The following is a 14,573-nucleotide window of genomic DNA, read 5'->3' on the forward strand; positions in this document are numbered from 1 at the left end:
TAGAGGTCGAACGATTATGATTTTTCAACGCCGATACCGATTATTGGAGGACCAAAAAAAGCCGATACCGATTAATCTGACATTTTTATTTATTTATTTAATTTATTTGTAATAATGACTATAACAACAATACTGAATGAACACTTATTTTAACTTAATATAATGCATAAATAAAATCAATGTAGCCTCAAATAAATAATGAAACATGTTCAATTTGGTTTAAATAATGCAAAAACAAAGTGTTGGAGAAGAAAGTAAAAGTACAATATGTGCCATGTAAGAAAGCTAACGTTTAAGTTCCTTGCTCAGAACATGAGAACATACGAAAGCTGGTGGTTCCTTTTAACATGAGTCTTCAATATTCCCAGGTAAGAAGTTTTAGGTTGTAGTTATTATAGGAATTATAGGACTATTTCTCTCTATACCATTTGTATTTCATTAACCTTTGAATATTGGATGTTCTTATAGGCACTTTAGGATTGCCAGTGTAACAGTATAGCTTCCGTCCCTCTCCTTATTCCTACCTGGGCTCAAATCAGGAACACAACGACAACAGCCACCCTCGAAGCAGCATTACCCATGCAGAGCAAGGGGAATAACTACTCCAAGTCTCAGAGCGAGTGACGTTTGAAACGCGCGCACCCCGCTGACTAGCTAGCCATTTCACATCGGTTACACAAGCCTAATCTCGGGAGTTGATAGGCTTGAAGTCATAAACAGCTGCTGGCAAACGCACGAAAGTGCTGTTTGAATGAATGCTTACGAGCCTGCTGCTCCCTACCATCACTCAGTCAGACTGCTCTATCAAATCATAGACTTAGTTATAACATGATAACACACAGAAATACGAGCCTCATTAATATGGTCGAATCCGGAAACAAGACATTTATTCTTTCAGTGAAATACGGAACAGTTCCGTAATTTATCTAACGGGTGGCATCCATAAGTCTAAATATTCCTGTTACATTGCACAACCTTCAATGTTATGTCATAATTACGTAAAATTCTGGCAAATTAGGCGGCCCAAAATGTTGCATATACACTGACTCTGCGCCTGTGTGATTGAGAGTCTGAGTAGTAGCCCAATTGTCTTCTCTTGTCGAACAGTTGAAACTCAAACATTGAAAAACAACCTAGCTTGTGAACAAAACAGTGTAAATAGCCAAGAAACACAATGACAAAGTCTCATTTCCTTTCAAGTAAATTAAATCAACTTGTCTACAGTGGGGCAAAAAAGTATTTAGTCAGCCACCAATTGTGCAAGTTTTCCCACTTAAAAAGATGAGAGAGGCCTGTAATTTTCATCAACTATGACAGACAAACTTAGATTTTTTTTTCTGCAGAAAATCACATTGTATGATTTTTAATGAATTTATTTGCAAATTATAGTGGAAAGTAAGTATTTGGTCACCTACAAACAAGCAAGATTTCTGGCTCTCACAGACCTGTAACTTCTTCTTTAAGAGGCCACCACTTTAGCCCCATTTTGATCCAGAAAAAACCCAGGAGTAAAATGATGCCCCAGGGGGAGCACAGCACACCTCCAGCCAGGGCGCCCAGCCTTCTCATGGATGATCTGGGGTAATCTAACTGATCATGGCTACTGGTCAATCCCACCTGTTGGCTTCATGTCTCAGCTTTCCAGCCCTCTACTATACTAATCCAATCTGGTGAATAATCCTCTCAGATTAAAAGACTGAGTGAGTCTTTGGTGTCGGCCATGTGATCAGTCTCTCTGCGTGTGCAGTGGTGGATAATGGTCTCCAGAGCTGGTGGTGAGTCCATGGTGCTTACGAAGAAGAATAGACTGCCGGTTGCAGGCTTGAGTCCCAAATGGTACCCTATTCTCTATATACTGCACTACTTTTGACCAGAGCCAATACTTAATAGGGAATAGGGTGCTATTTGGGACTTAGAGTGCTAGTTGGGACTCATATTGGTCAAAATGAGACACTGTCTTGCTGACAGTACACATAGTACATGAACATAATTGGAGAGCCTGACCTTCAAATCCGGTTTAAAATAAATAAACAGAAAGTTTGCTGGTTCGAATCCCAGAGCCAACTAGGTGAAAAATCTGCCGATGTGTCCTTGATCAAGGCACTTAACCCTAATTGCTCCTTTAAGTCACGCTGGATAAGAATGTCTGCTAGAATCTAAAAATGTACTGTGTCAGCTGGTGTGCCAATGCTTTGCCTCCATGTGAGATTCAGAGTTGGCCATTAGGTGTCACCCTGCCCCCCGGTTTCATCATTACATTTACATTTAAGTCATTTAGCAGACGCTCTTATCCAGAGCGACTTACACCGTATTGCACGTGAGGCAATGGATCAGATGTATGGTTCTGTCCTGTCTTTAGCCGTTCATTACTTGTTGTAGGCTACCTTTCTGTGATTGCGACTAAAAGTTGAAAATTGTATTTTATTTAGGCGGTGTAGGCCTTGGCACCCTGTTCCCTATGAAGTGTACTACTTTTGACCAGGACCCATAGTGCAGGGCACATAGTGCAGTGCGCTACTTCTGTAGGGCTCTGGTCAAAAGTAGTGCACTATATAGGGAATAGGGTTCCATTTGGGACAGACACCTTGATTTACCATGTTCTTTCTATTACCATTGTATAAGTGTGATGTTACACTGTTATTTCCCTGTGTTTGACGACCTCATGTGGCCATGAATCTCTATGGGATTAGAAGGTGCTGAAAGACGTGTACATGACCTTGAGACTGTGATAAAGATCACTAATGTATCAGAATCAAAGGAGGCAAAGACATTTAATGAGTACATCTCTGTCTGTCCTTTTCAATTCTCCACGCCCTCTGGGTAATGTTTGTCTGTGTGTGTGGGCGGGTGTGTGCCCTGAATGCCACTGTGGGTGATTGTGTGTGTGTGTCCTCTGTGTCTGTGTATGTCCTCTCTGTCTGCGTGCACGTCTGGGTGCGCTCTTGGCTGTGCAAATGAAATATTCATGGTGGCGGGGGATTGGCTGCTGAAAAAGGAGCGGGCTGTCAGAGAGGAGCAGGTCTGTTTTAAGACAGGCAGCACTCTGCTTTCTCCCTCCGTATTAACACAGACGAGCAGGCAACAGCAGCCCACTATTCCAGTGTCTTAGTCAGAGCTCAGACACACACACACGCTCACAGAAACACACACGCTCACAGAAACACACACGCTCACAGAAACACACACGCTCACAGAAACACACACACACACACACACACACACACACACACACACACACACACACACACACACACACACACACACACACACACACACACACACACACACACACACACACACACACACACACACACACACACACACACACACACACACACACACACACACACACACACACACACACAGGGGAGATAACAGAGAGACAAAGCCAGCTAACGCCACAGCTGCCTCGGCTTCTGCTGATGTTTTAGACCCGATGGAGGGGAACCATGAAGGGGAGCATGTGCTGACGGTAGGTCTGCTCTGTTTGTTTGTCTTGTGTGCACGTCCGTGTATGTGTGTGCACGTGTGTGTGTGTGTGTGTCTTCTCCATCTCTGATGGGGGGGAGTCCCTGCCTGCCTCACCAACAAATGCCTCTTAGAAAAGAAATAGTCCTTCCCGCTCTTCACTAGCCCTGAGGAGCAAGAGTGGGAGAAAATTAAACAGGAACAGATATGGCTGCTTTGAAGAGCGTGAGAGAGCACTAGAGGAGGAAAATGGGGCAGCAGACTAGAGTATGCACCTTTGATAAAAAATGTATAGATTATGAATATGATGTTTATTGTTTATCTATTGAATAGAAGTTGATGTCAGACACATTGAGGGAAATACATCATGTTTGGCTATTGAAATAGCCTCTAAGGCGAGAATGACATAGAAGGTGGAATAAGTAGACACCTGTGGTTATTAGGTTGTACATACAAGGAGAGGAAAATGTGTCTTAGAGAGGAATGGAAATGGTTTCCGTGACTGTGTAGCCTATGCTTTAGCCTATTTTCTGGGGGCGGGGGGGCATGCAGTTTGCTGCTGGCTCTGGTTTTGCGTTTAGCCCATGTGTGACAGTGGAGATGCAACTCAGAGGACTGGTGTGTGTCTCTAGAGCTATGTGACTTACGTCACCCCCCCCCCCCCCCCTGCCTGGAACAAGTCCCAGTAACGACAGCCTGGAATAGAGGGAACTCTGAATAGAGGGGCTCTGAAATCACTCCTACGCTGAAAGCCAGTCATCCACACCGATGAATTTCACATTCACACAGTCACGGTGACAAGCAGCAGTGTTCAATGCTCAGTGAATTTAATTTAAAATGGTAGCCCCCATTCTAACAGATACTGTAGACTATACAATAACTGACCCTTTACACACACACACAAATACACTTTATTGGTCTAACATGTTAAGCTAAATCAAAACCATGGATGACGGTAATTGGCCAGCCAAATGACCACGGTCTCCGTAATATATATTTTTCGCTCCTGACTGCATGTGCTGTCATAGAAATAGAATGAATAGAACTGTCGGCCATTGCGAGTGTACCCATAGGAGCAAAGCCGGAAGTAAAAGCAGGAAGTGTCCCCACTGTTTGTGCTGTGATTTGTTAATTCAACTGAACTGATGCAATACATTCCATTGCATGAGCCACATCAGTTAATATCATTTTAATGAACATTCTACATTACCATGGAAAGTATTGCATCACAATACCAGGCAGCCATTGCGAGTGTACCCATGAGTTTACCAGTCAAATTGCCAGTGTTAAAGGTTCCAAGCCCATTTTATTAATTATATTTCTGTGTGTGCTGTTGCATTGTGGGGCGTTGCCTAGGCAACCAAAGTGTCATTTGCTAGTTTCTTGTTTCAGCAAGGAGCAACAAAGTATCATCACGTTTTTAAGAGTCCATGTTACCGCAGAAACAAACTCCCGTCAAGGGCTGTTGTGGTGACCGTATTACCGCCACACCGGCAGTCATGAGTCATGGCCACAATAAAATTCCAAGTGATCGCTGTTGAGTCACGGTAATCTCCTTTTATACACTCTGGACATGCGTTGGTAGTTCCCAACTCGCTAACTACCATCAGGTCGCTAATGGCCTGGTACTCAGGGTTCTATTGTCCCAATAACCACAATGACATCAATGTAAGTGCAGTTGAAAATCACATCAAACACTTATCATCAAAACAGTATCATGCCTTTAAAACTCATCTCACTGTGATGGTCAATTTGGAGAAAGAAGTTGAACAGCAGGTTGAAACAGTGTAAAATATGGTTGTTTGTGGATGTTGTTTCAAAACATAACAACAAAATGGACAGCGCTTTCCAAGGTGATGATTCATTCAAAACCTCATATGCATATTAGAGCTTATTAGGCTAATGAGCCCAAGCACGAAAGAAAAGCCTGAATTAAAATGATGATTGTGCTATCATACAATGCATAGCCCACCGCATATTACACATGGCAGAAACACATAAAACAAAATTGATTTAAGATGTCTTTGGCACATAATTGGTCTAGCTTCTATACTCCAAAATTACACAAATTCGAGTGATCGCCTTTGAGTGTGGACTGTATTATTGTGCATATTGGATAGACCTTACGCTACACTCCAAAATGTCTATCCATGAGTTGGGGAGAGAACTAGCCCTAGGCGATGTTTTTTGTTCATTGATTGTGCAGGGCGGCTTACAGTTAGACTACAATTAGTGTTTTTGTATTTGATTTTGAATAGACGAGTAAAAGATAATTAATTGGGTGACACATTACCCTTTAGCTATACAGAATATTTAAAGTTGTAGAAACATCTCAAGGATGATCAATGGAAACAGGATGCACCTGAACGCAATTTCGAATCTCATAGCTAAAGCTCTGAAGACTTAATGTAAATGTGATGTTTTAGTAAAAAAAAAAAAATGTGCAAACATTTCTAAAAACCTTTTTTTTCTCGCTTTGTCGTTATGGGGTATTTTGTATAGATTTATGAGGATTTTAAAATTATTTTTAGAATAAGGCTGTAATGTAACAAACTGTGAAAAAAAGTCAAGGGGTCTGAATACTTTCCGAATGTACTGTGTATACAATACCAGTCAAAAGTTTAGACACACCTACTCATTCAAGGGTTTCTCTTTATTTGTACTATTTTATACATTGTAGAATAATAGAGAAGACATCAACTATGAAATAACCCATATGGAATCATGTAGCAAACAAAAAAAGTATTAAACAAATCAAAATATATTTTATATTTGAGATTCTTCAAAGTAGCCACCCTTTGCCTTGATGACAGCTTTTCACACTCTTGGCATTCTCTCAACCAGCTTCATGAGGTAGTCACCTGCAATTTATTTCAATTAACAGGTGTGCCTTGTTAAAATTCCATTTGTGGAATTTCTTTCCGTCTTAATGCGTTTCAGCCAATCAATTGTGTTGTGACAAGGTTGGGTGGCATATAGAAGATAGCCCTATTTGGTAAAAGTCAATATTATGGAGAGAACAGCTCAAATAAGCAAAAAGAAACAACAGTCCATCATTACTTTAAGACATGAAGGTCAGTCAATTCTGAGAATTTCGGAAGTTTCTTCAAGCGCAGTCGCAAAACCCATTAAGTGCTATTTATTATACCAGGTAAGTTGACTGAGAACACATTCTCATTTACAGCAACAACCTGGGGAATAGTTATAGGGGAGAGGAGGGGGATGAACAGGCCAATTGTAAGCTGGGGATGATTAGGTGACCATGATGGTATGAGGGACAGCTTGGGAATTTAGCCAGAACACCAGGGTTAACACCCCTACGATAAATGCCATGGGATCGTTAATTGGGGTGGCAGGGTAGCCTAGTGGTTAGAGTGTTGGACTAGTAACCGCAAGGTTGCAAGTTCAAACCCCCGAGCTGACAAGGTACAAATCTGTCGTTCTGCCCTTGAACAGGTAGTTAACCCACTGTTCCTAGGCCGTCATTGAAAATAAGAATGAGTTCTTAACTGACTTGCCTGGTTAAATAAAGGTATAAAAAAAAATAACATCAGGATGGACACCTGTTTAATGTCCCATCCGAAAGACAGCACCCTACACAGGGCAGCGTCCTGGGGAATTGGGATATATATATATATATTTTTTTTTAGATGAGATGAAAGAGTGCCTCCTACTGGCCCTCCAACACCACTTCCAGCACCACTTCCAGCAGCATCTGGTCTCCCATCCATTGACTGACCAGGACCAACCCTGCTTAGCTTTAGAAGCAAGCCAGCAGTGGGATGCAGGGTGGTAAGCTGCTGGCTTTGATGAAACTGGCTCTCATGAGGACTGCCACAGGAAAGGAAAGACCCAGAGTTACCTCTGCTGCAGGGGATAAGTTCATTAGAGTTATCAGCCTCAGAAATTGCAGCCCAAAAAATGCTTCACAGATTTCAAGTAACAGACACATCTCAACATCATCTGTTCAGCGGAGACTGTGTGAGTCAGGCCTTGATGGTCAAATTGCTGCAAAGAAACCACTACTAAAGGACACCAATAATAAGAAGAGACTTGCTTTGGCCAAGAAACACGAGCAATGGACATTAAACCGGTTGAAATCTGTCCTTTGGTCTGGTGAGTCCAAATGTAAGATTTTTGGTTCCAACTGCCATGTCTTTGTGAGACGCAGTGTAGGTGAACGGGTGATCTCCGCATGTGTGGTTCCCACCGTGAAGCATGGAGGAGGGGGTGTGATGGTGTGGGGGTGCTTTGCTGGTGTCAGTGTCTGTGATTTATTTAGATTTCAAGGCACACTTAGCCAGCATGGCTACCACAGCATTTTGCAGCAATACGCCGTCCCATCTGGTGTGTGCTCAGTGGGACTGTCATTTGTTTTTCAACAGGACAATGTCCCAAAACACATCTCCAGGCTATGTAAGGGTTATTTAGAGTGCTGCATCAGATGACCTGGCCTCTACTATCCCCCAATCTCAACCCAATTGAGATGGTTTGGGATGAGTTGGACCGCAGAGTGAAGGAAAAGCAGCCAACAAGTGCTCAGCATATGTGAGAACTCCTTCAAGGCCATTGGAAAAGCATTCCAGGTGAAGCTGATTGAGAGAATGTAAAGAGTGTGCAAAGCTGTCATCAAGGCAAAGAGTGGCTACTTTGAAAAATATAAAATATTTTTCTATTTGTTTAATGCTTTTTGGTTACTACATGATTCCATATGTTTTATTTCATAGTTGTGATGCCTTCACTATTATTCTACAATGTAGAAAATAGTATAAAGTAGGTGTCCAAACATTTGACTGGTGCTATATATATATGACTGCGGTGTCCGGTCATCATATAATGTTATGACGGTTATTTTATTTCTTGACATGCTCATAAACATCATGATAATAGATTTCCATAGGCACTAGGTATATTTTAAGAGGCTTTGAACTGGTAATGAACCTTGGAATAATCTGCTTTTCTCAAGTGTAAACGTTGGCTTAGTATAGCTTAGCCTATTTGATGCCTTGTATCCGGTGAATGTATTAAACGGATTCAGTCTCTAGCCTCCCCAAGTCCCCATCACAATGAACAGTCAACAACAGTAGTTATGCAGCCCACTGAGCCCAGCCCAGCATCATCACTCCACCTAGTCCTGGCCCGCTATCAAACCCCTGTCTTTATTTCCTGGCTCACCTCTCACTTCTATTACTGTTCACCCATCAAGAGACTGTCAGAGAGCTAATTGCCGTGGAAATCCACGAGCAGCAGAAGAGAAGTCGGTTACTTGCCAAATGGCACCTTTTTCCCTATGCTGTACACTACTTTCAACTAGGGTCCATAGGGCTCTGGTCAAACGTAGTGCACTATGCAGGGAATAGGGTGCCATTTGGGACACAGAGGTCAGGTCAACAGGCAGGTGCTCGCTGTTCTCCCAAGGTGGTATTTCAAACAGGAGAGAGGCGGTTATGGTAATGTATAGGTGGTGTGAATCTCAATGTCATCGTAAGACAGTCACATGGAAAGGATTGGAATAGATCACTGCTGCAGTTCCCCCGGCCAGTGTGATGACTCTTGAAATCGATTATGGATGCTATCTCGTGAGGGGTGAGATGGAGACCCAAAGGCCATACTAATGAGTGTACAAAAGATTAAGAACACTTTGCTAATATTGAGTTGCACCCACCACTTTTGGCATCAGAACAGCCTCAATTCATCATGACATGAATTCTACACAAGGTGTCGAAAGCGTTCCACAGGGATGCTGGCCCATATTGACTCCAATGCTTCTCACAGTTATGTCAAGTTGACTGGTTGTCCTTTGGGTGGTGGGCCATTTTTGATACACACGGGAAACTGTTGAGCGTGAAAAACCCAGCAGCGTTTCAGTTCTTGACACAAACCGGGGCGCCTGACACCTAGATGAAGGGTATGTCCCGTTCAAAGGCACTTCATCTTTTGTCTTTTCCATTCACCCTCTGAATGACACATACGGAATCCATGTCTCAATTGTCTCAAGGCTTAAAAATCCTTCTTTAACCTCTCTCTATACCCTATATCTACGATGATTGAAGTGGATTTAACAAGGGATCATAGCTTTCACATGGATTCACATAGTAAGTCTATGTCATGAAAAGAGCATGTTTTGTATGTGTGCACTCTCTGTTTACAGGTAGACTAGCTGTGTGTGGTAGACACGTTTTTTTTTCAAGACGCATGTCACTTGTGCTGTGACTGATATGAAAATGGATGCTCTTCTCCTTGGGGAACTGCCTTTGTGAGCACTGCAAATGTGTGTGTGTGTGTGGTGTACCCCTGTGTGTCTCTATCTGTATCTGTGTCTCTGTTTGTAGTAGCTCGAGCATACGTGCTCTTCATGAGAATGGGGGCTTAGTGCAAGAGGGGCTTGCATAGTTCAGTGGAGAGAGGGGTCGGAGCAAAAGGGACCCCAATGTCAGAGATATGTGCTCTGTGCATATCATGTTCCTATCCTCCTACTGTGTGTTCAACATCCATCAGCTCTCTCCGCTTCTTAGCAGCAGAGTTTCTTTGTGATTGGTGGGATATCTCAAATTCTGGTGTTGCATTTAAAGCCGTCAAATACACTGATATTCTTATTCATCACTTACCAACCTAGTACCATATAGGCCTTAGGGCTGGGCGATATGGCATGACCCTAGGATGTCTTTCCCCATTCTGATTGTTTTATACAGTTCAATCAAATTTCAACCAAAAGTTGATCTAATTTGAGATCATTTCCACACTGTCATGTAGGGCTGCACAAAAATGTTTTTGACCAAATATTGCACTTGCCATTTGACTTGCAATGTAGATCAAAACACTTGGGTGAACTGTTGACATGACAGCGGATGCCAAAGCTAGGGAGGCGTTCGTGGAATTAGAATACTAATAGGATCTTTTTGGATGCGTTATTGTGACAGGGTAGGAACCAAAGTGTTGGTCAGCGTTTCCCAGGGGTTTGGAACCCTATAATCTTTGGCTACATTAAATGTTTTCTCTTACTTCATGTAGTCAACATATTCATGCTTTGCCTGTTCCCCTCTCATTTAGAAAAAAACATGCTGATTTAGGCCTACACCAGCACTGGTATCAGGCTTTATTAGCTAGCTATGCTTGCTCTGACTCAGTACATTTAGTAGCTAGCTACCTAGGTATCGATAAGCATTAGCGGCTAACACGATTTATTCGAGCCATAACTTGCTAAGAAAAGACGAGCACGGTAAGAAACACAAACTAATGGTGTAGTTATAGAACACTTGCGGATTCATATTAAGAAGTAAAGTGGAAAGCAGCATGGTTGTCAACATACTGATGCATCTGCTCCGTTGAACATGCAGACCAAAGAGTAACTCTGAGGGAACTGTCTGCATATGACCTTGTGATCGAGTAACGACAACTGCGCTCCTTGAGTGACAGGTGGTGGGGTTTGGTGAGAGAGAGAGAGAGACGACACAAGTAGCGGAGTAAACTATAAAAACGGATTGGTGTATCCGATTTAACAAACAAACGTTGAAATACCATAATGGAAGGTAAAGTAAAAACCCAAAGCAGTCCCTGCGTCAGTACCGTCATTTAGTAAAATACTGTATAGCACCCAGCCCTAATAGGCTTATTTTTTTAAAGAATTTCTGAAATAACCTGTCTGTAATTACGGACTGGACAAATGCTGCTCTGATGGTTTCTAAACCATAACTGAGCGGTCCAGTGGACATCACACCTGGTTTTACAGAAATAAAAGCCAGAAACACTAGAGAATTATACTTATAGCAACATTACTTTCCCCCTCTTTTAGCCATGTCCCCGGATCCAACTTAATCCAGCCAAACTCCTCAGTATAGTAGATCTAAGCCAGCAGAGTTGTGGTATTTTGTTTGCATCCGTTATGGAGGCTCACGCAGGTCAAAAATAGCCTCCTCTCCCAGTCACAATACCTCATGTGGGGCTGAAATAGATTGAGAGACGTGTCTGTCCTCGTCGAGGGGGGGGGGGGCATAGGAAACAGAGGGGAATGGTGTGAAACATCACTAATGAGGGATAAAAGGCTTTGTATTGGAGGAAGCAGAGTGATGCGCTCTTATTAGGTTTGGTTGGATTCCGGTCACATATCAAGTGTAATTATGATAATCAGTATAGCACTGATAAAAAAATTACCGTTTTTATTTGGACTTTGGGACCAAGAGGTTGTCACTATGAAGTGTGAACGTTTCTGTTAGGCAGTGGTGTTGCTACAAGGCGTGAAATATGAATACATTTTTGGAACGGTGTAAATGGTCCTTTTGTCTAGTGCTCTGATGTACTGCCACGATCATGACTATTACTCTATTTCATTTCATTGGGCTCATAGTATTGCTTTATTTATGGCGTTTCAATAGCCTGTCACAGACATCTTGAAGATGAATTTATTATCCAAAGCCACCTTATTAAAACTTAAAAGATGTTCTGCTGCATCATAAGTTCAGGGCCCCGTTTCCCAAAAGCACTGTAAGGCAAAGTTTATCGTTACAACCTTCGCAGGAGCGTCGTTAAATCTCAGAGCTGTTTCCTAAAACTATTGCTCTTGAAAACGCTTGTTATTTACCAAACCCGTTTGCCTTCCAGTCCAGAACAGCGAAGTGCGTTGTTAGAAAATGTTTGGCCTTTCCGTGTCATTTTATACACAGAAGGAACATCTTGATTTGTATCTGTCATTCTGTGACCGCCGATAACTTCAGAATGAATATGACTACAAATACAATGATGCCGATTTCTTTGCATATGTTAATAAAAAGCTTATGATAAAAGTATGATTCAATGAAAACCGAGATGACTGTATTAAAATATAAATACAGTATAGTCTACATAAACCCAGGGGTTGGAACCGGTTCAGGAAACAGTACCAAAAACTGGAGGAACAGAATCAGAACCTAAGTGATCTATACTGTAGCAGAACCAAGATTTTAAAAGCATGAGAACCGATTAATAGCGCTTTACTTTCCGGGCATTTTTTTTCAGTCCCACAAAAAAACAAAGCTCCTATGCAAAGCCCTCTCTCTATCACTCAGAAACGTATTCCAGTGTCTGCCTGCCAGCTGAAAATCTTTGTTCGTGTGTGGGCTACCTGCCTCTCTCCTTCCGAAGCATAGGATATTGTAGCCTCCTGTAATTACAGAAGAATGGATTCACCTTTTTAATGATAGTTAAGGATACTATAGTTATCATGTTTCACATTGGATTTATTAACTACAAAAAGGTAAGCGTGTTTAGTTCTGGTGCCGCTCTGCACACACATGCTTGCTTTCGCTCTAGTCCAGCGTTAAACCAACTCTCGATTGTTCAAAGACATTCAAAGTTCCTCCATAGAAGCAAATCCTCTGTAGGTATAATTCCGTGGGCCTAATTCAAATAATGCATGTCATAACAAGATGCCAAGCGCTTCAAACCAAGCCTCCTCATCCACCCTCTCTTGCTTTCTCCGCACCTGCAAAAATCACATCTCTCGCCCTATATTTGTCTGTCCATCGTGCATGTAAACAACTATAGCTTGCCCGCCCCTAAACTGCTCTAATCAGCACTGATTGGTGAAGTAAATAATGTCGAGCTAAATGTATTTAAAAATATATATATTTCAGAGGTTTAAAAAGGAACGATATAAACTGGTACTTTTTTAGTTCGAACGGTTCAGAACTTTATTTTGCAGGTCGGAACAGTAGAACGGAACGAAAAGAATATTGATTCTGTTCAGAATTAAATTATTGGAATATAATTACTGTTCCAACCCCTGTATAGACCTATACATTTAAATTATATTAAAATCAATAACATGTACATCCAGTTGAGTTTGATTTAGCTATTTGTACATTACTGTCTGTAATTTTTGCCTCCAATATATTTAATGATGCTGTAGCAGGCTCAAGGGTGTGGGGTTTCTGCGTCACCAAGTTCAATAACAAAACATGCACCAGTAGCACAACTAGAATGCAAATGGAAAGTTTTAGGGATTTTTGTACACTGGGGAAGAAGGGGGAATTAACTAATTACTTCACAGTCCACAAGCTGTTCTCGTTGTCGGTTCCGTTCTCCAGGGGTAATCCTGGTTAGTCAATATCTTGTCGGGAACGCCTACTCGGGAGAACAGCATAACCAACTCACGTGCGATTCCCTTGGTGGCCATGGTGCGCAGGGGAATGGCTTCCGGGTACCTGGTGGCATAATCCAGAATCACCCTAATGTATTGGTGGCCTCGGTTGCGCTTGGGTAGAGGTCCCACCAGATCCATTGCATCCTGCTGAAAGGAACTGAAATAATGGGTAAGGGGAATTAAGGGACTGCGAAAATGGGGGTTTTAGATCCACCTGCTGGCACTCCATGCAACTGCGGCAGTATTCTTCCACTGCTTTCTTCACCCCTGGCGAGTAAAATCGTGCCTTGATCCTGTCTAATGTCTTTCCCACACCTAGGTGAGCCCCAAGAAGGTGGGAGTGCACCAACTGCAGGACAGATGGTGCGAAGGGATGGGGCACAAACAACAACTCCAGATATTCGTCATTCTTCTTCACAACCTGATATAGCAACTTCTTCTTTATAGAGAAATGGGGATAGGTTAATTGACTTACCACCTCCACGGGCTCTCCGTCCGCTACGGTCACCTGATAGAGAGCGCTGGCCAAGTTGGGATCCTCCAATTGGGCCGAACCGACCCACTAGAGAGACGGGCTCTGGTGCCACCTCATGATCCATTGGGAACATGTCTTCCAGACTCGCCACCTCTCCCTCCAGTCTGACTTCAGAGTCCCCCTCTGAGAGGGGATCGGTTGATGCCTGGGGGTCCACTTCCTGGAATCCACACATCCGGGCATCCCTCCTTCTGGTGTCCCTCCCACCTCTCAGGCTTCCTCCTCCCTTCTGGTTCCCTCGGTTCCCCACATCTCCGAACATATTGGTCCACAGTTGGCGAACAGCAGGAAATCCCTTCCGACATGGACCTGCACAGGCAAGTTTGGGACGACTCCCATTGTTCCCGTGTGTTGTCCCTTTGTGGTCTGTAGGTGGAGGAGTGTGGTAGGGTAGTCCTTGGTCTCACCGTGTATGCATGTGATGGCCACGGTGTCAGTCAGTTTCAGGGACTG

The 14,573-nt window shown here is 42.8% G+C and overlaps 1 protein-coding gene across 8 annotated transcripts in view; it reads left to right on the plus strand.

The window, feature by feature from the left end:
- Positions 1 to 14,573, plus strand: part of LOC124043664 (sodium bicarbonate cotransporter 3-like) — a 71,140-nt gene that overhangs the window by 11,199 nt on the left and 45,368 nt on the right. Inside the window, exon 1 of one of the 8 annotated variants that reach the window (XM_046362476.1) lies at positions 3,262 to 3,472. The exons of 6 other annotated variants lie outside the window; for them this stretch is intronic. In XM_046362476.1, the coding sequence (XP_046218432.1) occupies positions 3,437 to 3,472 (36 nt within the window). In that variant the 5' untranslated portion in view covers positions 3,262 to 3,436. Of the gene's footprint in view, positions 1 to 3,261; positions 3,473 to 12,553; positions 12,698 to 14,573 lie in introns of those variants that run through there. One more of the 8 variants, XM_046362475.1, reaches the window with a different exon arrangement.

This window comes from Oncorhynchus gorbuscha, linkage group LG09 (assembly GCF_021184085.1).
Source record: "Oncorhynchus gorbuscha isolate QuinsamMale2020 ecotype Even-year linkage group LG09, OgorEven_v1.0, whole genome shotgun sequence".
NCBI classification, from domain to species: Eukaryota; Metazoa; Chordata; class Actinopteri; order Salmoniformes; family Salmonidae; genus Oncorhynchus; species Oncorhynchus gorbuscha.